The sequence below is a fragment of the Polyergus mexicanus genome, unplaced genomic scaffold (genome assembly GCF_030449975.1).
Source record: "Polyergus mexicanus isolate NDT 795.1 unplaced genomic scaffold, iyPolMexi1.0 SCAF_5, whole genome shotgun sequence".
Taxonomy (NCBI): Eukaryota; Metazoa; Arthropoda; class Insecta; order Hymenoptera; family Formicidae; genus Polyergus; species Polyergus mexicanus.
The window spans coordinates 7,396,079-7,418,750 of record NW_027223325.1 but is presented as its reverse complement, the minus strand read 5'-3'; the positions used below and the strand labels follow the sequence as shown (position 1 = coordinate 7,418,750).

Below are 22,672 nucleotides of genomic sequence, written 5' to 3'. Positions count from 1 at the left end.
ACAATTTTGAGGAAAAATTTTTTCGAAGATATAAACAGGTTTTTTTTTTAAAAAAAGCTATTTTTATATTTTTTGGCATATAATTTTATCTTCATAAAATATATTTTATACAACAAAAGAAATTTTTTAAAACACATTCTAATTCCTCCATAGATCATAAAGATTTGTTCTCTTTTCAATCGCCTAAATATTTGCTCAGAAACATTGCCTATTTGCCGAATTATCTGTCGCTTGGCCCTCGAAAATGACATGTTTGTTGACGGCCCTTGCAGAATGTGGTAGACTTATCGATCAATAAAGGGCGACATTAGCAATAGCGTTTACGAGCGTTAGATCGTCATGAGAGCAACGAGAGAGAGATTGATTGATTGATCTTTCTTAGCTTTTTCAGCTATTTGTGATACAGATCTGGTTTACATTTATACTCCTTTTACAATTGCTTAAGCTGCTCAATTCTTACATCGTTTTATTTTAGCTGGTAAGGTACTATATACTTTAATTCCTTCGTACGATACTCTTTTTGTGCACTCAATTCATAGTTTTACAAATTGCAATGTCCTCAATTAACAGCATTGCACAATCAAAGACAGGGAGAGAGGGATGGATTCGTCCGATTTTCACTAGCTTTCTCAGCTATTTGCATTACGAATCCTCAACCCAGCAGCCAATCTAGTCTCCGACAGTGCCACGCATGATTCATTATCTTCATATCTGATGCTGTATCCTCTTCCTTCTAGGTAGTTGTTACCCAGTGTCCCCTCAGCCGGCTCTTCTCTTCTCCTCCTGTATCGCCCTTTTAAATGTCGGACTTTTCAAATCAAGGGTGACATGCTCATCACTTATTTTCAAGTTGTATGTTTGAATCTTAAACATACAATGTATATATCTTTTGTTTGTCGCCGTGCATTCAATCGCTCTATGATTTTTTGCACATTTGTGGCATGTTTCAATTCGTGTACAATTCTTTGCAATATGATAATAACCCCAGCAATTAAAACACCTTTTAATATTAATGTGATTAAATACCAGATACTTTGTTCATCCTACATTCAGTTTTCCCATGCTCAACATTATTTCATGAGTTTTTTCATCAGCTTCAATTGTTATAGAACCTTCTTCTTTACCTCTTCTTCCGGATTGACTTTTAACTATTTTCTTCACTATTCGCATATATAATAAATTTCTTCATTCTTCGCGTCGATCTTGTTTTGCTTTTTGATTGTAACTATTAAATTATCATCATTCAACCTCATTTCTTCTTCACCAATATTGACAATTTTTATCTTAGGTTTCATCGGTGGTGACTCAGTTACTTTGAAATTTTCGCCCAGCTTGGCTTGTACTGTAGTCTTTAATTTTTCCATTTCTTCTCCAGTCTCACAACCCAGAATCACTGTTCCCTTGCTTCCTTTTTTTAGCTTCGTTACTCCCAAAGGCATATTCTTGATGTCTATCTTTTCTTTTATCAATTTTTTAGTAACTTCACTCTCCTGTTGTCCCCCATCTCAGGTTTGACAATTATAATTTTTTTTTTATTGCCTTTAACTGCATCACTATAACTTCTTTGTGCTCCTTCTGACGGTCCTGAAGTTCCTTCCTGTATTATTCTTCTCAATTTTCCCACTTCTTGTTTAAAATTTTCCAATTTTTATCGAACTATTTCCTTAATCATCATCTTGACTTCCTTTTTACACGCTGTTTCATCTTTTATTTCCTTCACTATTTTTATAAGCCAATCTATTTTTACCTCAATTTCCGCTGATCCACTCACGTCTACTACTCTGTTTCCACTATTTGATGCCGTACTCCCCGTTGATCTTCCTGTCGATGTCATAGCTGCTTCTTTATCGCTATTGATAATAAATTTGTCAAATGGTTCACGACACACCACCAATTCGTGGTTTCTATTATATATTTCATGTTTAATTACACATCCTGGATGGTAAAAAGGTTTATCGCAAGACTTGCATGTTACAGCTTGGTTTTTTATTGTCTTCTTACATGCCTTACATGAGAGAGAAAGAGAGAGAGAGAGAGAGAGAGAGAGAGAGAGAGAGAGAGAGAGAGGAGAGACGGACCGGTTAAATCGGCAATAAACGGTCGGCGTGCGGAATTTATTCGGCTGAGAGCTGAAAAGAGGCGTTTCCGAGTGGCGATAACGAATGGGATAATAATTGAAATTAGGCGGCGGAAAAGGGCTAATTCGCTCGCGCGCCGAGAGCTCGAGAGCTCGTCGAGCCGGCAATTAAATCCCTGACGTATCGCGACCGCGATCTCCGCCTTAAGCCCGTACCGTCATCCGTGATGGAACGCGCGCGGGGCCCTTTTACCACAAAACGGCCATCAGTGAATTTGCCTGCGCATGAATTACGCACTTGGCACGCTCGCGTAGAGAGATAGAAAGAGAGAAAGGAAGAGAGAGAGAGAGAGAGAGAGAGAGAGGGAGAGAGAGAGGGAGAGAGAGAGAGAGAGTCCGCTGCACGTTTCGCAAGAATATAATTGTGGCGATGGCTGAAGAGAAAAGAGCTATATACAAGGTGTCCCAAAATTAGACCGACAAACTATAGGTTATAAAGTTGGTTACAAAGAACATCAAAACAAGCCAATCTTGTCAATAAATCTGTGTCCGCAAATGACTTCGTTTTGGCATTAGAGAATCAGACTAACAAGGTCAAAAATTTTTGAAAAAAATTATTTTTTCAAAATTTTATAAATGTGGTTAAATACAGATGTTTTGACCATGACATTTTTGTATAAAATATTTTTTGATATCTCGAATAACTTTCGAGATATATCGAGAAAAGCAAAAAGCCGTTCTACATATGAGGGGTGATTCCATCCCTTAGAATGTTTCTTAAACCGCAACTGAAAATTTCTAAATTCATCTACAATACTTACTCCTCCTACATGTGTGTAAAGTTTCATTAAAATCAGAATTTTCGAATTTGTGAGGTCCCCTTGTTAGTTATTGATTCTTTAATGCCAAAACAGCTCATTTGTAGACACAGGTTTATTGGCAAAATTGGCTTGTTTACATATTTTTTATAACCACTTGAAGTTTGTCGGTCTAATTCTGAAACACCCTGTATATACATATAATCAGAGAATAAAACAGGTTGAGAAATACATAGCTTTACGTCAAGCTTTTATTTTACTTTATTTTATGAAATAGAAGGCAGGCAACTGCAACTCTTTATTAATCGCTAATGAAATTGTAGTGCCTTTCTGTTTTGAGTAAATTTTAGCATTCACGTTAGCTTATAAAATATTTCCTAGTAACTGCAAATATATATTTTTGTATAATAACTTTTCATGTAATTTCTGTAAAATAAAATGCATGTTAAATGTATGTCAAGCTCTCGTGTTTTTTCTTCAATCACCGCACCAATAAAAAAGAACCGATGCAACAAAAATTTGATTATTTTTTTTTTTAAAAGCTTGAGAAAATCTTGAAGACCAATATATTTAATTTCAAGCTCATTTAAATCTAATTCGCAATTTATTTTTCTCAGACTTGAGATTAATTAATAAAAGGTGTAGAAAAAAGGTGATTGTTAGAAAGAATATAAATTTTCATAAAATCTGCAAGCAACAGAAGACGCGATTCTCGTGAAGTTCCAACCTAAATGTGTTCATGTCAAGTACATTCAATGAAAATGCTCCACTTATTCAATCACCTGGCATAAAATAGTATTTCCATCATGTCGTTATCAGGGCCGTTTGAGAAAAAGATGAGGATGGAGAAGGAGACCAAGAGATATCGATGGAAAGCGAAATAAGTTGATGACAAAGTGGTGGAAAGACGAGGGGGAGCGAGCGGTGTTTCTCTGAAACGATAGGCATCTTCAGACAGTCTGCGATGAACTATGCTTAACCGTATTCAACCCCTCGACCCATTGGATAATAAACGACTGTCTAAAGCGCATAAAGAGTAGATTCGACTTGCGAGGATCTTTACCTTGTGTCCCTCTGACAAACGGCCCGGTATTCAAGCGCTGATCTTCGTCAAGATTGCAGTCCGTTTGCTCGTCTTCCATTTCACTTTGGACGTTTCTCGGCAATTTTGATTTCGTACATACAGCGTCCTTAACGATATACTAAAAATCAATTTTCTTTAATTAATTAAGGATCGATTTTTCGTCAATAGAATTGTTATAAGACGACAATTTTGCCTTTTACAAATATCGATTTATATACTTGCTCAATTGGTAGATCTTTAGAAAATAGATTTCCATTTTACTGATATACGTGTTAAGATATCTTTTAGATATATATATATATATTTTTTTTTTTCAATTTAGATCTCTTTGATACAAGATAGTTTTAAATTGAAAAAGAAAATCTATTAGAAAATTTTTCAACATTTTATAATGTATATTTTCTTTTTCTCTTTATATAAGAAAACGTCATTGTGAGATTCATTGTGCGAACATTAAGTGCTTTTTATGGATGATTTTATCCACAATATCTGAAAAATTATAGTTCTTTTTACTATCGTTGCCGAAAGAAAATATCGTACACTGAAAAAAATATACTAAATACAAAAAAAAATTTGTTTTATTTTAAAAAAAATTATGTATTTAAATATTTGCAAAGAAATTAGTTATTTTAATCAAGCAGCAAATATAAATTAGTAAACTTAAATTAGTAAAATATAAAATAAAAGCAAAGTATGCTTTTCTTTGCAACTAAAAAAAAAATTTGTTTTTTTATCTTTATTATACTAAATTAATTCATTTAAAAAAACTTTCGGTAATTATTTACATTAACGGACACCAATGACCTTGACCTTGATATATGTTGTCAAGGACATGACCCTGAGTAACTTTTTCTTATAACTTAATCGGCGGTCTCTTATAATTTCTGAGATATTTAAAGTTAAAGCTTGAAGCTTCAAAATAAAAATTTGATTTTGATTATATAACGTAACTTGAATCAAATTTTACTTTTAAATCAGAAATAGGTTTGGGTTAGGTTATATCTTCCGGAAGTCGAGTCCCGCCCGTAAGAGGTGCGGAACCCACTGTGTCTACGCGTATATTTTACAACGCGAAGCGAGATTCACCTCACGATTGTTGTGTGAATGGAAAAGTGTATGCGTGAACGCAGTAAGTTTTGCCGCCCCCCCCCTCCCCGCTACGGGGGGGTTTCACTTCCGAAAGATATAACCTAACCCAAATTCCTAACCCTATTTCTGACAATTTGGTTTGAGTTATACAACGTAACCCACATAAAATTTTAGTTTTAAATCAGAGATAGGTTTGGGTTAGGTTATATCTTCTGGAAGTAGAGCCCCCTTGTGGGAGGTGCGGAACCCATTATGTCCACGCGTATACTTTACAACGCGAAGCGAGATTCACCTCATAACTGTTGTGTGAATGGGAAAGTGTATGCGTGAACGCAGAAGGGTTCCGCCCTCCCTACGGGGAGGCTCCACTTTCGGAAGATATAACCTAATTCAAATCTATTTTTGAAAATTTGAGTTATGCATCTTGACGCGGATGGATCTCGTTTCTTGCGTGGAAATTACAAACTCATGTAAAAATTACGTTTTATTTCGCAAACTTTATTTGGTAATAACTTTTTAATAAATAATGACCGCCGATTAAGTTATAAGAAAAAGTTATTCAGGATTATGTCCTTAACAACATATGTCAAGGTCAAGGTCATCGGCGAGGTGTCTGTTAATGTAAATAATTACCAAACTTTCTTCAATTTTTAGCTACTTGTTTCAAAAGACACAGGTTTCCTTTATTTCAATAAATAATTTTTTATCTTCAGATATATATAAATATTTTTTTATATTAAAATTATAAATAATAAATTTTAAAAATTATTATTATTATTATATACAACTAATAATTTATTTAATATAAGAAAATATTTCTGGAAACAAAGTATATATTTATTTAAATAAAAAGAAAATTAATTAACAAAATGTATCTATTCGATTAAAAAAAAAAAAAAAAAATTTTTTTAGTGTAATAATTGCGATTTTAGCGCGTCAATTTTGCAACAACGTAATTCAGTTCCTCCGTCTTTCGAATTACGCTCATCCTGCTGCTCAATCACTTTCAATCTTTCAGCAATTTCAAATAATAAACGGATCAGCGCGGAAAGTACGCGGCTGCAACTATTTGACAAATGATACCAGGCGACGATTCCTGATTTCTCTTCATCAAGATGACGTCCGTATATATATATAGACACTTTGTTTCATTCACATCGCGCGTTCGCATTCGCTCGCGACCAAGTAATTTCCGGCGTGAAATTTTGCTCTTGTCGAGAAGAGAATCCCCCCGCGATACCTTAGCGTTGCGTGCTCTTTCAACGATTCATCTCTCTCTAGAATTACACATCTATCTTAATTCATATCATAATCCTTATTCCTCACTTTGCCCTATTTTATTACAAGACTCATTATCATCTTCATGGAATTAGTTTCGTTATATGTGACATCTTGGGGATAAATTTCACACACATAACAAAACTAATTGCGTGAAGATCATAATAGATCCTGCAATGCAAATATGTATACATATGTATATCTATGTATGTATACATATAAACAGACATTAATATATTGACATATGTGTAATATTTATTTAGTAAAAATTAATTAATTTCGTAAAATTAATTAAATACTTTTTTTTTTTGAAAATTTACATTCGAGTAGGACTAATAAAATTAACGTGCAATATTTTGTAAAATCTTATAAACTAACTAAATAGAAAAAATAATAATATAAATTGTAAAAATTAATTTTCACAAATATAAATTATAAAAAATTCTTTTTCACAATTGAAGAGAAAAACGTAATATATTTCAACAATTGATATCCTGGCTGAATAAAACTTTACTCTTAATTCAAGAAGAAATTATAGCTTTTCTATCTCTCTAAAATCACTATGTATAAATTCAAATACCACCCAATTGTACAACTCGTTTGGTATTTATCGATCTTTATATGCATGTCTGTAAAGAAATGAATTAAATCTTCTTTTCTAATTTTCATTCATAATTTTCATTAGTATCAAAAGGTAAGAGCGTATATAGCGTGAACTGTATTTGCGATTCGTTGTTATACTCTGACATTTTCCCATAGTCTTTCGCGCGATCTGCAGACCAATATTGCCTGTTTTCGAAATCACACAAGTAGATGGGTATCCTTCGGTTTTCAATATCTATTCTACGAGCGTTTACCCTCCACGGTACTTCTCAGCGGTATCGAGTAGTGTAACACAGTTACTACTATCGCTTCCTTCTCTCTTTCTTCTGATTTCTTCCCGCAGATTCGCCAGGATTTCGACACGAGATCAGTATCCTTGTTTCATCGAGATTTCACCAGTCGATATCGCCCGTCTGTCTACCCTCACATCCACTTGTTGTTACTGTTCATCCCTTTGCTGTCCCTCTATCGATCTTTATCTCTCTCGAGAAGAGAGCATTATCTCACGTCCGATGCTTTATCAAACGACTAAGTAATAGTGTCAGAAGCTTTTCGAGTCTCATCTCACTCGAAATCAACTTTAATAATACCAAATTATCGCACGTGAAAAATCCATTATTTTAAATCAACCATTTTTCCCTCGTATACGAAAAGCTCTGAACAAATTATAAAAATATACAGTAAAAATAAATTTTTTGCTGAAATACGTACTACTTTGTATACATTGTATCTATTATTCATATATAAAAAATATATTTTTTTTATTTATTATATTCATAAAATTATAGATTCATGCATTCTAGCTACCCATACAGCACCGCAAGATTGCAATAACATTGCAGCAACATTTTTCTGCAAGATTGCAATATTGTAGAAACATTGCGAAATGTTGCTGCAACGTTGTTATAATATTGCAGCAACAGTAAAATGTCCGCCTACAGAAATATTGCAATATAATATTGCAGCAACATAGCAATATAATATATATGCAATAATGTTTTATGCATATTTATCGACGTAATATCCTTAACATATGAAAAAAATAATAAGAAATTAGACCTATAAGAGTCAGGATCTAACGTGTATATAGTTTTTCTGTATTATAATAATAACGAAATTATAAAATGTAAATTTTTCAGTACACATTCGACTTCCTTCAGTGACAGAGAATATCTAAGAGAAATAAGAAAAAACTCATGTTGCAATTGTGTAAATTCACTATTTCTTTGTATCCGAAATATTCAGATATCCGGATGCAAAAAGATTGTGGTGAATTTACGCATACGAATTTTTTCACATCTCTCTTGTCTTTATATAATCTTAAAATTTATTTATTAAAATCTGAAGTATCTTTTTTGCATATTAGAAAATTATTATCAAATTTTTGATTTTATATAAGAATGGAAACTATTAAAAGAATTCTTAGTCCAATGTCTGAGCCCCTGTATTAGGGTCATATCATACGACTTAAATTAACAAAAATAGTTATTATATCTTTTTAATCTTACTAGCCGCTCTTTGTAAACTTTATATAATCATCGTGATTAAAAATTAAATGCGGAATAGATAGCGCAACATGCGCCGCTTAGTGGTAAACGAATAAACTAGCGATTATTGAATACTTTTTTTGTAATATTTTCGGGGAATGTTGCTGTAACATTGCTAAAGTTATATTGTAAAATAATGTCTTTGCAATATTTCTGCAACATTAAACTGCAATATGCAATATTACAATGTTGCAGCAATGTTGTTGCAAGCTTCAGTGCTGTATGGGTATTATCAAGAATTCTGTAATTAAAAATTTCTTTTTACAAACATTCCAAAACAGATTATTTCTTTTGTATTGCTGCTTATCACAATTACATCTTGTCTCGTCTATCAATTACATTTTACCGCATCACACAAATCGCCACGTAATAATTTCTCGGCGTATATATTTGCGTACGTCGTCGTCGGAGATGCTCTTCTCCCTTCCCTCCCCTCTCCTACCCTCGTAAAGGTTAACTCGTCTACAGTATTCCCAAACTTTGCATACTAATTAACCGCGCGTTTATCTGTCCCCCGGTATCTGATACTCGAGGGTCCTCTTCCGTTCCAGGTGGACGATTCCAATTTTTGTTTTCCATCTCCCTTTCCTGCCATTCCTCTCGCGCACGCTGATTAAATATTCTTTTATCTCTCGCTTTTAGTCGGTTTTATCGACAAGTACAAGCGCTCGCGACGACGTTATTACAGCGCTTTCGTTCCTATTAAAACTTTGCGTAATGACGCGTCGACCTTCCCCAACCATTCATTACAATCAGCTTTTATACGCTGCAGTAAGCCGATATATTTTCGATATGGCTACGATTGCAATTGCGTAAAGTTTCAGCTCAATTTTTTAGTCACTGCACGTGCATTACTTCGTATGTGTTCAAATTTTTAAATGTGTGTGCGGGAGAAAAAATTTAAATTACTATTTAAAAGTTATATTTCTTATTTAATACGCTAATACTTTGTATTATAATTATATATGCAACAGTATTTTAAAATTCCAATTTTAATATACTTCTAATATTTTTTTATAGTAACTTTACTACCCTGCCAATTTTTTAAATATATTTAAATATAACTTTCTATTTTTTACGTATATGTGTGTGTATGTGTATAATTCTTAGGATTTCATTATAATTTTACGCGTAATTATATAAACGGATAGTCGAAACCTTTTAAAAAATTAATTGCCGCAACGTGCACAGATACGGCTCTTCATAAAAAATTCTGTAATGAAAGAGATAAGCCCGCATCGATATGTCACGTAATAAATCAATAATAAAGCTGAGGTCGGGTCAATAAACTCACATAGAAAAAAGTAATTTGACATTTCTCTTTCTTTTTGCAATCGCAATTTTCTCGCTACATAATTACAATAACTATTTTAGACACCGAACAAAAATTTAATTATTGCAATGAGAGAAAAAATATTGAATCACCTTTGTCATCATTTTCGAATCTCACATCTTTTTACTTTTGCTTTTTCTTAGGACGCGTTTCCTTTTATTAATCTACATCTAATCCGTGAATTTGCCGAAAGTATCAATAAGAAAAGAACACGATCCAAAAAATTTGTTTTCTTGTCTTAGATTTCTTCACTAATATGTATTGGAATCAAGTAAATAAGCAGCCCAACGAAACCGTCCGAATATCGACTATTAGTTTTTAAATTATAAATAAATATATAATTTGTTTTTTTTTATGGCAAACAAATAATAAATTTGTTAATAAATTTACATACATTATACCTATTTATTTATGCTTTATATGTGGATTATACAGGACGAGCCTTTTTAATCTTAACAGGCAAATATCTCAAAACCTGTAAGTTTTAGAAGGAAATTTTTTAGACAAAAATTGTTTGGTTCTGAGGGGGAAAGGAGATAGGAATATTAGTTAAACCTTGGATGGGCATTGTTAAGGTCATATCAAGGTCACATTGAATTTTTTAAATTGAAACCTTTATTTTTATTGCATATTCTTATAACCCATATCGTGATCTTTTTAAAACATTATAATAAAGTATGTTTTCATTAAGTACTTTTTAAGTTATTTTATATTTTAATCTGACATACTTTGATATAAAAAATAAAATATCTCGTAAAATATTTAGTTTTCGATAATTTTATCGTAATATTTTCATGTACAGAATAATGAGACAAATCAATTGATATAAAAAAAAAAATTGTTTTTAAGAAGAAGTATGTAATCATTTACAATGTATTTTCTTAAACAATTATTTGTTTTTTTTTTACACTAATTAATTTATCTCATTATTCTGTACATAAAAGTATTACGGTAAGATTTTAGAAAACTAAATATTGTACGAGATATTTTATTTTTTATATCAAAATATGTCAGATTAAGATAAAATAACTCAAAAAGTACTTAATGAAAAAATACTTTATTATAGTGTTTTGAAAAGCTCTCGAGATAAGCTATAAAAATATGCAATAAAAAATAAGGTTTCAATTAAAAAAATTCAATGTGACCTTGATATGTCACCTTAACAATACCGTCCAAGGTTTAACTAATATTCCTATCTCATTCCCCTCTCAGAACCAAACAACTTTTGTCTAAAAAGTTTCCTTCTAAAACTTACAGATTTTAAGATCTTTGCCTGTTAAAATTAAAAAGACTCGCCCTGTATATTGTATTAAATCTCATAGAACTTTAATATTACATAATTGTTAATTAAATTCTTCTAAATTAAATATTAAGACACTTAATATTAATATCATATGCATGTTTCTTGTAATAAACATAACAAATCAAGCTTGATTTCTTCATAAATCAAATATTGACAAAATTAATATATATTGATACAATGCAATTATTAGCTCATATATATGTATATACATATATTATATAAATGTAACCAATTTTGTAATAACACAGCAACTACCAGATTAATTAATCGATAAATCAATTTATTAAAGAAGAAGAAAAACTACAGCTTGAGTAGATCTCTAAAAAAAAAAAAATTGTCCCTCAAACGCCCCTTTTGCACGAAAAGAAAGCTCTTATTTCGTGGCACTCGCGACGTCTTACCGCGACTGCTAATTAACGATCTTGTTATCTTCACGGGTGATTGCGCGCGACATTTGTACGGTAAAGGAGAGATTTGATGGTGTCCCGTCGTTTTGCCGCCATTTGATTTTCCGCCTTCGACATGATCTCCATTGTCTCCGTTAAGTGCCCGGGGCAAAAGTAATTGGCATCGAATGAGCCGAAACGCTTCCGATAGCGCTTATCGACGCCGAACATGCGAGCAAAGTGCTAACGCGCGCGAATACAAGGGCGGTTTCGTCAGCGGACTGCGAAAAAAAAGAACAAGACATACAGTATCCACGAGCGGCCTCAGGCGCTTCCATTCGCGCAAAGTGTGATTTGCATCCCTCCCTCTCACTCTTTACACTCGCAAAAAAAGAAAAAAATAGTCAAATTAAAAGAAATATCAATTTATACATTAAAATTTTTGCGAGAGGACAATATCGATTATAAATTGCACTGTGTAAAAGAGATACTCCAAGATATTTAAACGTAATATTTTGTAATAAAATATATAGATTCGAATTTGTCAGGTAATCGGTTTATCATCTGCCTTGTGTTAAAATGAAAGATTACATAATGTATAGCGTTAATAATATTATATAAATTTCCTTCACTAAAAATAAAATTTTTTTCGATCAAATAAATACATTTTGTTAATTTTGATTTTTTTTTATTTAAATAAATATATACTTTGTTTTCAAAATTTCGTTATAATAAATAAATGTTTTCGTTATAAAAAATAAATTGTTATTTGCATGTAATAAAAATTATAATTTTTAAAATAAACTATATAAAAATTTAATATAAAAGAATATTTATTTGAAGATAAAACATTATTTATTGAAATGAAGAAAATCTATGTTTTTCAAATAAGCAATCGAAAATTAAGAAATGTTTTTGTAAAGAATATAATTTAGTATAATAAGTGTAAAAAACTAATTTTTTTTTTTTATTTCCAAATAAAAGCATACCTTGCTTTTATTTTATATTATACTAATTCAAATATATTTGCTGCTTAATTGAAATAACTAATTCCTTTGCTAGTATTTAAAGAAATAATTTTTTTCTTGCAAGTATTTAAATAAATAATTTTTTTAAATCAAAAAATTTTTTTCGATTTGATACATTTCCTTCAATGTTGTAATATATTATTTCGCAAAAATTCTCTCGAATTTCTATCCTTTTACAAAAGAGCTACGCCGATTGACGATTTAGGGGTAGTTCGCGAACATTTTCACGCGAGTTCGACAAATCGATCGTGCGATAAAAAACGGTGGAGGTAAAATCGGTCCTGGAAAAGAGAGGGGGATGGTGGAAAAACGCCAAGGATGAGGAAGGATTCTTGCAATTACGAGAGTTTTAGCGGCGCGAGAAGTGCGACGAGAAGTATGCGCGCACAGCACGCATAGTAGTAGCAATAGTAGTAGTAGTAGTAGTAGTCGAAGTACATATTTGAAAAACGAGAGAGAAATAAGAGAACCGACCGGGAGAATATTTTCCCCACGTTTTCTCGCTATCGTCAACGTATCATGGGCCGGGCGACATAAATTAAAAATTTCTTTCTCGCGCGGAATCACTTCGGTTATTTGCTTTCCTTTGATTCGTGCGGATGCGGGATTCTTTTTCTTTCCTTTCCTTTACATCTACCTGCCTGCAACGAGAACGCGATATGAGGTTTCGAGGAAAAATCGACGGCTGTGCAATTTGTTTGGGAAAATTTCGCGAATAAACACGTAGCTTTACACGCGCGAGTGTCACGGGTTTTTTCATGTATTATATTTTTAAAAAATCATACATTTTATACATTAATTTTTTAGATAAATTAATGGATTATATTATCATTAACCGTAAATTAATTATATAATATTATTCTCTTCATCCTCTGTGTGTGTGTGTGTGTGTGTGTGTGTGTTTTATCTCGCTCAATCTTGTGATTACGATTTTCTTTCTTATTTTAATTATTCATTTCTTAATGCAAATGATGTTAAAACACAAAACATATCGCTTTAAAGTTATGTAACTGCAAGTCGAAACTTGTACGTCGCTGTAGATGCTCGATATATAGCGCAATAACTTCGCGATCAGGTCGTGTACATGGATATTCAAATCTGTGCAAAAGCATTACATCGCATTACTTTCTTTAACAGTCCATTTTTTTTAAAGATCTTTAAATTATGTACTTCTCTCGCCGAGAGAAAATGATAACGGAAGTATTCTACAGATATATCTTACAAACGTTAGATTTATATCGATGTAAAACAATTCTAGGATTTATATACAGAGTGTCCCAGAATTAGACCGACAAACTTTAAGTGATCGTAAAGGACACTAAAACAAGTTAATTTTGCCAAACCCGTGTTCGCAAATGAGCTGTTTGAGCACTAAAGAAAAAAGACTAACAAGAGAATCTCGTAAACCCGAAAATTTTGATTTTAATAAAATTTTACACACATATGGGGGGGGGGGAGGGAGAGAGGGAGGGTAAATAGATGAATTTAGAAAATTCTCGAAAATTATTCGAGATATCAAAAAATGTTTTATACGAAAGTTTCATGGTAGAAATATTTCTATTCAATTACATCAATAAAATTTTAAGAAAATAATTTTTTCAACAATTTTTGCTCTTGTTAATCTTTGATTCTCCAGTGTCAAAACGGCTTATTTGCAGACACAGATTTATTGATAATATTGGCTTGTTCTGGCGTCTTTTATGATCATCTGAAGTTTGTCTAATTCTGAGATACTCTATATACAATTTTACAAACATTAAAATGTAAAAAATTTTCTAAAAATTTAGACACATTTTTGTGTAAATTTTCGGATCTGGATGTCTGAAAAAATATTTTAAACAATGTGTCTTATCTGAATGTTCTGTTTTTTTCTGAATGTTCGGAAGAGTTTGTCTGAAAATTGAAGTGTGTCTGAGAATTCAGACAGCATTCATTCAGTCTGAAAATTCAGACCTTTTGTCTACGAAAAAATTGTAGACACTGTAATTTCTGAAGTTTCAGTCAATCTTTTTTTAGTGTATATCGAAAGAATGACCTCCATAAAAATTGTCGAGATCATCGGAGGCCACCACCTGGTGACCTTGAAACGTTCTGCTGCACGATAATTATTACGACACTCTCCAAGAATTAATAGAATGTCAACGATCTCATTTCTTGTGTAATCCGGCATGTTTACAAAGTACGGAGAAATTCAGAAAGATAAATTCACGTTACGTACACACTGTGACAGGTAGAAGAGATTTTCAATACATACAATAAACTATCAATAATATGATCAGTTGATCGAGAAAAAGAACTGAGAAATTTTTAATGATAAATTTCAAATAATTTTCAAAATTTCCAGAAATTATTAAAATTTAAGAAAACTTCTGAGGATTCTGGGATTCTGAGTTAGTAACTTTTTGAACCGAATTCTGAGTTATTACCTTTGTCTTTTTTTTCTCACACTTTGAAAATGAGGGTTAAGGTACAATTCAAGGTCACCAGGTGGTGGCCTCCGATGACCTAAACAATTTTTATGGAGGTCATTCTTTCGATATATCGCTATCATGACAAGATACCAGCCTGGGAAATACGGAAGAGACATTTAACTTTTAGATTACGCTTAGGGTCAATTTGATCCCTTACGATTCTAATGTAAAATTTTCCGCTCTTTTAGAATCCGGGGTCAGAAATAGGGGTTTCCATTTAAAAAACGGAAGTTGACCTTTAAATGATCTTGAAAATGACCTTTAATGTCAAATCCAAGGTCACTATTAGATAGTCCCCTTTGTTCCCTACAACTTTTATCCAAGTCGTTTTCCTTCAAACGTCCTGAAAAGTTATAAGGGTGGAACTTTTAAAAAATGGGACACTCTGTATATATTATATTATATTATATATAAAATATCAAATGCCAATTTTTAATTTAAATCAGCCAATTTTATATATCTGGGAGCAGCGTATGTATGGTAAAGACAGACATACGATCACACAACATATCGATCTCCGAGAAACGTCACAGGATCTCCTTCGCGCTCCGCTCTCACGTCTGGCATCCACGGGCTCTTATCACTGTCACTTTCCGGCCGAGCGACCGACTTTCTCCCTTGCTGGTGACCGCTCTCACTCACCTCCGAGGGGGTGAAACCAATCGACGCGCTTCTTTAGCGCCGCAGCGTGGCGCGGTGCGCATGCGCGCGCCCATTCGTCGTATATCTATAAGGGTAGCTACCCTCGGCGAGGCCGGTCAGTTCTCGTCCGTCCGGGAAATCGGGCTGTTGTATCCGATCGCGGTTCGCGTGATACGTCTCGTGTATCGTGACTGTCTCTCGTCCATCCGAGCAGTATCAACACGCGTCTCGTTGCCGCCGACGGAAAACGAAAATGTTCGCGATGTCAACCGCGGCTTAGAAACTTCGTCTTCAGACGGAGGGAGACACGTGTACGTTTACGAGACGCGGCGGGCTATCGTTTATGCCAGTAGTAGAGGATTGCATATCGGTCCCGCTGGTGATTACTGATGGGTAAATGTGTTCTCGTCGTGAGAATAGTGACGAATACACAGTAAGGATCTCGAGAACGCGATCGAGTTGTGCCTTGTTCGTCCAGAAAGTCTTCGAGCGACGAATTTTAAAGAGAGCTATCATTATCACTCACGGATACGCCGGACGTAAAAAGCTACATATTTTCGTCGTGGGATGTCGAGGGTTGGTTAATGCGTGTCGATTCAATCGTTTCGTATCGGTCGATGACGTTGATAAATTTGAATAGTGATTCGCTTGTATTAGGTGTACAATTTTGCTCCCGCCGTTTTTTTTTCCAAAATTCGAGGCTTTATTGTAAAAAACTGGTTAGGCGTTTTGAAATTGCTTGTTGAGTCACTCCCAATGATCGTGCCAATTCTTTTTGACTTTGACTCGAGTCTTCATTAAGTAATGCCTCCAATTTTGCATCTTCGAAAACCTTCTCTCTTCCACCGCTATGTCGGTCTTCGACGTGAAAATCACCGTTCTTGAAACGTTGAAACCACTCACGACACGTTCTTTCACTAATAGCGGCTTCACCATAAGTATTTGAGAGCATTTGATGAGCCTCAGCCGCAGGTTTCTTCATATTGAAGCAGAAAATTAAAACCTTCCGTAAATGACGAGAATTTGGCTCGTAAACTGACATTTTCAATCGAGAATAACTTTATGATGCAGATACAAATCGACTAATGTTTCTATGGGGTTATGTTGACAGATGCCCAAGTTTATTGCATGACGTCTATGATCTATTTATTTCGACCACTACTTACCGCTAAAGCCATCTATAGAAAAACGGCGGAAGCAAAGTTATACACCTAATATATTGTCAATTGATTGAATATTCGTGATAGTTTTATGATTTGTTGTCACATTTTCAACGATACGAAACGTAGGGGATAACATTGATTGGCACCAGCAATAAATTTATTTTAATTTGATAATTGTACATATAATTGTGCGGTAATGCTGACCAAATGATATCTTACGGCAATATCTAAAAATGAAATATTGATAAAGTAACACGAGAACGAAACGTGTAATTCAATTGTCGCATATTAACCAGCGAATACGTTGATCCACCCAAATCATTTGCCGATTCGCTTGTCAGAAATGTGGAGCAATATTAAGCGAGAGAGAGAAAGAGACAGACAGACAGACAGAGACAGAGACAGAGACAGAGACAGAGACAGAGACAGAGACAGAGACAGAGACAGAGACAGGGACAGGGACAGAGACAGGGACAGGGACAGGGACAGGGACAGGGACAGGGACAGGGACAGGGACAGGGACAGGGACAGGGACAGGGACAGGGACAGGGACAGGGACAGGGACAGGGACAGGGACAGGGACAGGGACAGGGACAGGGACAGGGACAGGGACAGGGACAGGGACAGGGACAGGGACAGGGACAGGGACAGGGACAGGGACAGGGACAGGGACAGGGACAGGGACAGGGACAGGGACAGGGACAGGGACAGGGACAGGGACAGGGACAGGGACAGGGACAGGGACAGGGACAGAGAGAGAGAGAGAGAAAGAGAGAGAGAGAGAAATGTGAGAGAGTAAGAGAAGTTATTCGGACGAAACGTGAAAGCACGAATTTAATTGTTCTATATTGCCGATTGCAATGTCGATCAACCGAAATTTTACGGTAATTAGATTTTCAGTGAGATTACATGTGAGTGTCATACTCACGGAGATAAAATTGATTAACGACGACAAAATGTGTATCCAACGTAATTCCCATATATGTCGCGCGAGAATAAAATCTATCTACATTAATAGAATATCTCTAAACGGAATAGAAACCTAAAGAAAATGCTTCGCGTTCTATCTTACGATTTTACTTTTGCAATCACCGATTGACAGTGTGTAGATCGCGACACTTTTTTTTATGGTTAAAGAACTGGTTTCTGTCGTTAGAATTGATTTTAATTTAATAGATTTTTCTGATGACATATGTATAAGTGGAAATGATAACTAATTTAGTCATCTATAACTACTGCTTCTAAAAACGCTGTATAACAATCGGGTTTGAATATTGTGAAGCAAATAAATGATATTGATAACGATTTTATGAAAAATCTATGAGCAGCGATTTTTCGATCACAAAAATATCAAGTTATTTCAAGATAAAAATTTTTTCAATTTATTTAAAAATATAATATATAATTCTTAAATTTTATTCATTTAGAAATATTATTTTTAAATAAAATAAAATAAAATAAAAAGAAATGGTAGGATATTGAGATTATTTATTGTGTGATAATATTAATGAAAACTGATAATTAATAACAGCTCTTATGCTAGTTCAAAGTGCATTCTCCGTAACGTTTAATAAACACGTGTTATAACATTAATTGTCGATGAATTTAACAATTTAACGGTGTAATAATGAGAATTTTAATTATAATTATAAGCATATTTAATTAAGCGATAATGGTTCGATAATTAACATGGGTATATATCATAGATAAATTGCGGCAGTAAAATTTAGTTATATAAATAAATGATTGAATTTTGTCTTGAATTAAGTAATAAAATTTATTTTTTAACGATCTTCAACCACATATCTTGTTAATAATTATTACGAAGCTCGGGACTCTAAGAACGCCAAAGTTTGACGAGTTTATAGAGTTACGAGTTTAAAGTTCCATAGAGAGAGAGAGGGATACCATTCACTTGAGTGACTTGTGTCTTTGAGTCAAGAGTACTACAATCAGACGTAAGGGTTTTTATGCCGGATGACATGTGCTTCAAATGCAATCATATATAATTGCCCTTTGATCTTCGGAGAAACGCGATCATCATAACATAATCCCCGGACAGATTCTGACAGACTCGAACGGAGAAGCTTGCCTCCGATATTCCGAGAGACTTCATTATCCGAATTAAAGCAGGGGGGGGATAAAACGTTCCTCCATTATACGCGAGATAACACGTGGCCATCTCGCGAAGGCAAAAAAATATATTCGAATTAATTAATATCTATAATCGTGATTGGTTGTGAGAGCGTAAAGCGAATTCGTATTTATATTTTCACTCAACGCTCGATTACATCGCATCGATATGTAACGATATGCTTTATAATTACAACACCATTCAATAATAATTGCTGCATCTTTTGTCAAAGGGAAATAAAAATCCGCACACTGCGTTTAAAACGTGCGCTTTAGTTATAAATAGGCAGGAGCATAATTATATATCGATACCGAACGAGTAAAGCTCGATTAACGCGCTTTTCACCAATTCGTCGCGGGAGGATCTCTACATAATTTCGTTAAAATGCGAACACCCTCCATCCACTCTCCCCTCCCCTCCCTTCCCCCTTCCCCCACCCCGCCCGAAAGAGAGAGTGCGGCGCATTTCCATTCTCCCTCCCCCCTGCCCCCTGCACCCTGCTCCCTTCCCCTGGTCTCCAGAGAGATTATGAATTAGCGAGCGTGTTTGCGGAGACAATCTCGGACTCCCGTAGCACTCGTGTATAGCTAGGGCGAGATATCCCAAGCTCGTTCCCGGAATCTAGTTCATCGTGTTTAGTTAACGTCAAATGAGTTATTCCGCGCGCGAGAGGCGCAAAATGGATTCGCTGCTTACTCCGCATCACTGCTCTCGCTGAGTTTACACATAAATCCTCTGCATTTTACATAAACCTCAACCCTCCCCCCCTTATCGTCCCCGCCCCCGCATTCGCCCCCTCCGCCCCGCTGTCGCGTCGAGCCTTAGCGCCGTTAAAATCTCTCTCAAGTAACGATTAAATTGACCTCAAGACGATCCCTTCCACGGGTAAATTTCGTGGATCGTCAATTCAATTTGATGCATTTTAATTTTTAACATATCAAAATTTTATTTATACAGGGATGTCCCAGAATTAGATCGACAAATTTCAGCAATGAGCCGTATTGACACTGGAGAATCGAAGACTAAGAAGCGCAAAAAATTTTTGAGAAAAATTATTCTTCAAATATTTTATTAATGTGGTCAAATAGAGATGTTTTTACCGTGAAACTTTTATAGGAAATATTTTTTGATATCTCGAATAATTTTCGAGATATATCGAGAAAGGCAAAAAACCGTTATATATATGAATGATTTCACTTCTTAAAATCGTTTTTATGTCGCAACTGGAAATTTTTGAATTCATCTATTGACCCACCATCCCCCCCCTCCCCCTCCCCGCCCCTACATGTGTATAAAATTTCATCAAAATCAAAATTTTTGGGTTCGCGAAGTTCCCTTAGTTAGTTTTTGATTCTCTAGTGTCAAAACAGCTCATTTACGGACATCGATTTATTGGTAAAATTGGCTTGTGTTTTTTATGACTACCCTGTATATTAAAAAGCTTGCTTGTGAAATTATGTAAAAAAGAATAATAATTTTTTATCCATTCTTATGTCCATTGATTCGCGAAAGATTCATCATTTATTTTCAATTGTTTGAGACTAAAACACAAGGTTAAAAGAAAATGCGAGAAGTCAAGTCAATCATAGAGAAAAAAGAGTCAAAGGTATAAAAATCAAGAGGGCAAGATGATTCCAACGGTAAGTAGTGTATTGTAGTTTGTTGTTTGGGCAGACGGGAATGTTGATAATCGTTGTGTTGTAAGAAAGAGTATCGGGCGAAATCGAAAACATCGATTCGATAATTTTGAAACGCTATGCTATCGCTAGTATTGCGGATCTCTGTGTTGTAATTGCATTTAGAATGGAACAGGAACTATTGAAGTTTCTCCTAGGACAACAATCCCCAAGGTAGTGCAAACATAGTTGCAGAATATAACAACAGGAATATTAATGGTACATTCAGCTATTAATCCAAATGTAAAGGAGTGTTAATTTTTTCGAAAATATTAAATCAGTATTCCCTCTTAATGAAATTCTGACACAAGTTGAATGATTGTTGTATATATCTTGCACCTTCAACATTAAATATTCCATTAATTAAACCTTGGATGAAATTTTTAATAAGATTAAATCTAATTAAAATTAAAAATTTAATTTTATTAATTGACGCAAGAGTCTGAATATTTTAAAACTTAATTTCATAATTACATAATTCTTTTGCTCCACAAACGTACAGTTGAATTTTCGAGCGCAAATGGACTTTTAATTTCAGATGCTCAGCGGTTAATTTGGAGTTTGCCAGTCGAGTTCTCTCGCATCCATCATGAATTCTAGAGATTCCCCCGCCGGTAGACAGATAGACAACTGATTAATGTTGAATGCGCGTTTGATAAATGATCGAATCCTCAACGAGGAGAAAGATAGACGCGATGGACAATCACTGGCCCGATGCTCTCTCGCGATTCGTAGCTGCGGTTTGATCGAAAGGATATGTATCTCCCTCTCTCTCATACGCGCGAAAACTTCCTCCGGAAGATAAACCGCTCTCTTTCAGTCTACCCTTACCTCGTCCTCGGGACCGGGATAAGTGTCGGGGGGAAGGAGGGGAAGGGGGGGGGGGGCGGGGGGTTCACAAAAGTTTTCCGCGCACGAGAAAGATTCACAAAAGCTACTGTTTTTTTTTTCCTGCTCGCCGCGACGTAATCCGGAGAAGGTCGACGGAGTTTCGTTTGGGAAATTTATAAGAAACTAACGAACGAAACTCTCTCGACCGGAAATTCTCGAGATACCCGAAAAGCGATCTCATTCAATCGCAGAACGGAGTCTTGAATATAATTCCGGAGAAGGTAAAGTTATATGAAGCTTGATGAAGAGATACAATTCTCGAGATACTCTTTGGTTTGCAAATAATCGAGGAACTAAGTTCGAGCTAATTAGGAGCAATGTAGAGAGGATAATATTAAGTAATAGCAATACGCAAAACAGTAACAGCGAAATATCTAACTTATTAAAATTATTTTTTTAAATTATTTATTGGTATATAAATATATGTAATATTCATTGTTCCTCTATTCATGAATAAAATATATTTTGACAGAATTAAAATTTTGATAAAAGAGAAGAGACTCATTAATTAATTTTAATTTAAAGAATGTTAAACAGATAGAGGGACACATTAATGTTAACTATTAAAAATATGATAAAATTAATAATGGTCAAATTAATTCGTTGGCTTTAGTTTCGCATCGTTACACGTGCACTGTTAAAATTTCGAAATTCCCTTTTATGTTTATTGTACAATAATTAAATAATAATACAAATAATTAAAAATCTGACTTTTTAACAGAAGCTCGTTGACGTATTGTTAAAAGATCGTTCAAATCGTTAGCGTGCCTGTCACGTGTGTAAGTCTTTATAATCCTCGGGATTGCAGCGAAAGTAGGTCGAACTTTCGCATGGGAGGAAATTAGGGATGAGTTACCGCGTGCATCATTTCTGCCAAGATAGAGAGAGAGAGAGAGAGAGAGAGAGAGAGAGAGAGAGGAAAAAGGTAGATCCTGGAATTATTAGGTAATTACCGTGGTGCGGCGGGAATAATTCCAGAATCGATTACACAGAGTCGAAGGTCGAGGGAGAGACGAAATGGGAACCGACAAGCAGGACGTATTTTTAAACTCTTCCTTCGCACGAAATTAAGTGCTAGCTTGTTCAATATTAGACCGCTCGTATATTTCTATCTAGTGATATCATGCAGTTCGGAATTTTAGGAGAGAG

The 22,672-nt window shown here is 34.5% G+C and overlaps 2 protein-coding genes across 4 annotated transcripts in view; both read left to right on the top strand.

Moving 5' to 3' along the window:
• Positions 1-15,798: 15,798 nt before the first annotated feature.
• The window catches only part of LOC138933418 (uncharacterized), a 167,629-nt gene continuing 160,755 nt past the window's right edge, over positions 15,799-22,672 (top strand). For 2 of the 3 annotated variants that reach the window (XM_070296106.1, XM_070296108.1), the window contains exon 1: positions 15,799-16,092. The gene's annotated coding sequence lies outside the window, so the exon portion shown is untranslated. Of the gene's footprint in view, positions 16,093-16,140; positions 16,236-22,672 lie in introns of those variants that run through there. The other variant, XM_070296107.1, reaches the window with a different exon arrangement.
• LOC138933593 (RNA-binding protein 25-like) lies at positions 17,166-17,621 on the top strand. The gene has a single exon (XM_070296413.1). It carries the CDS (start codon positions 17,166-17,168, stop codon positions 17,619-17,621), a length of 456 nt encoding a protein of 151 aa, XP_070152514.1.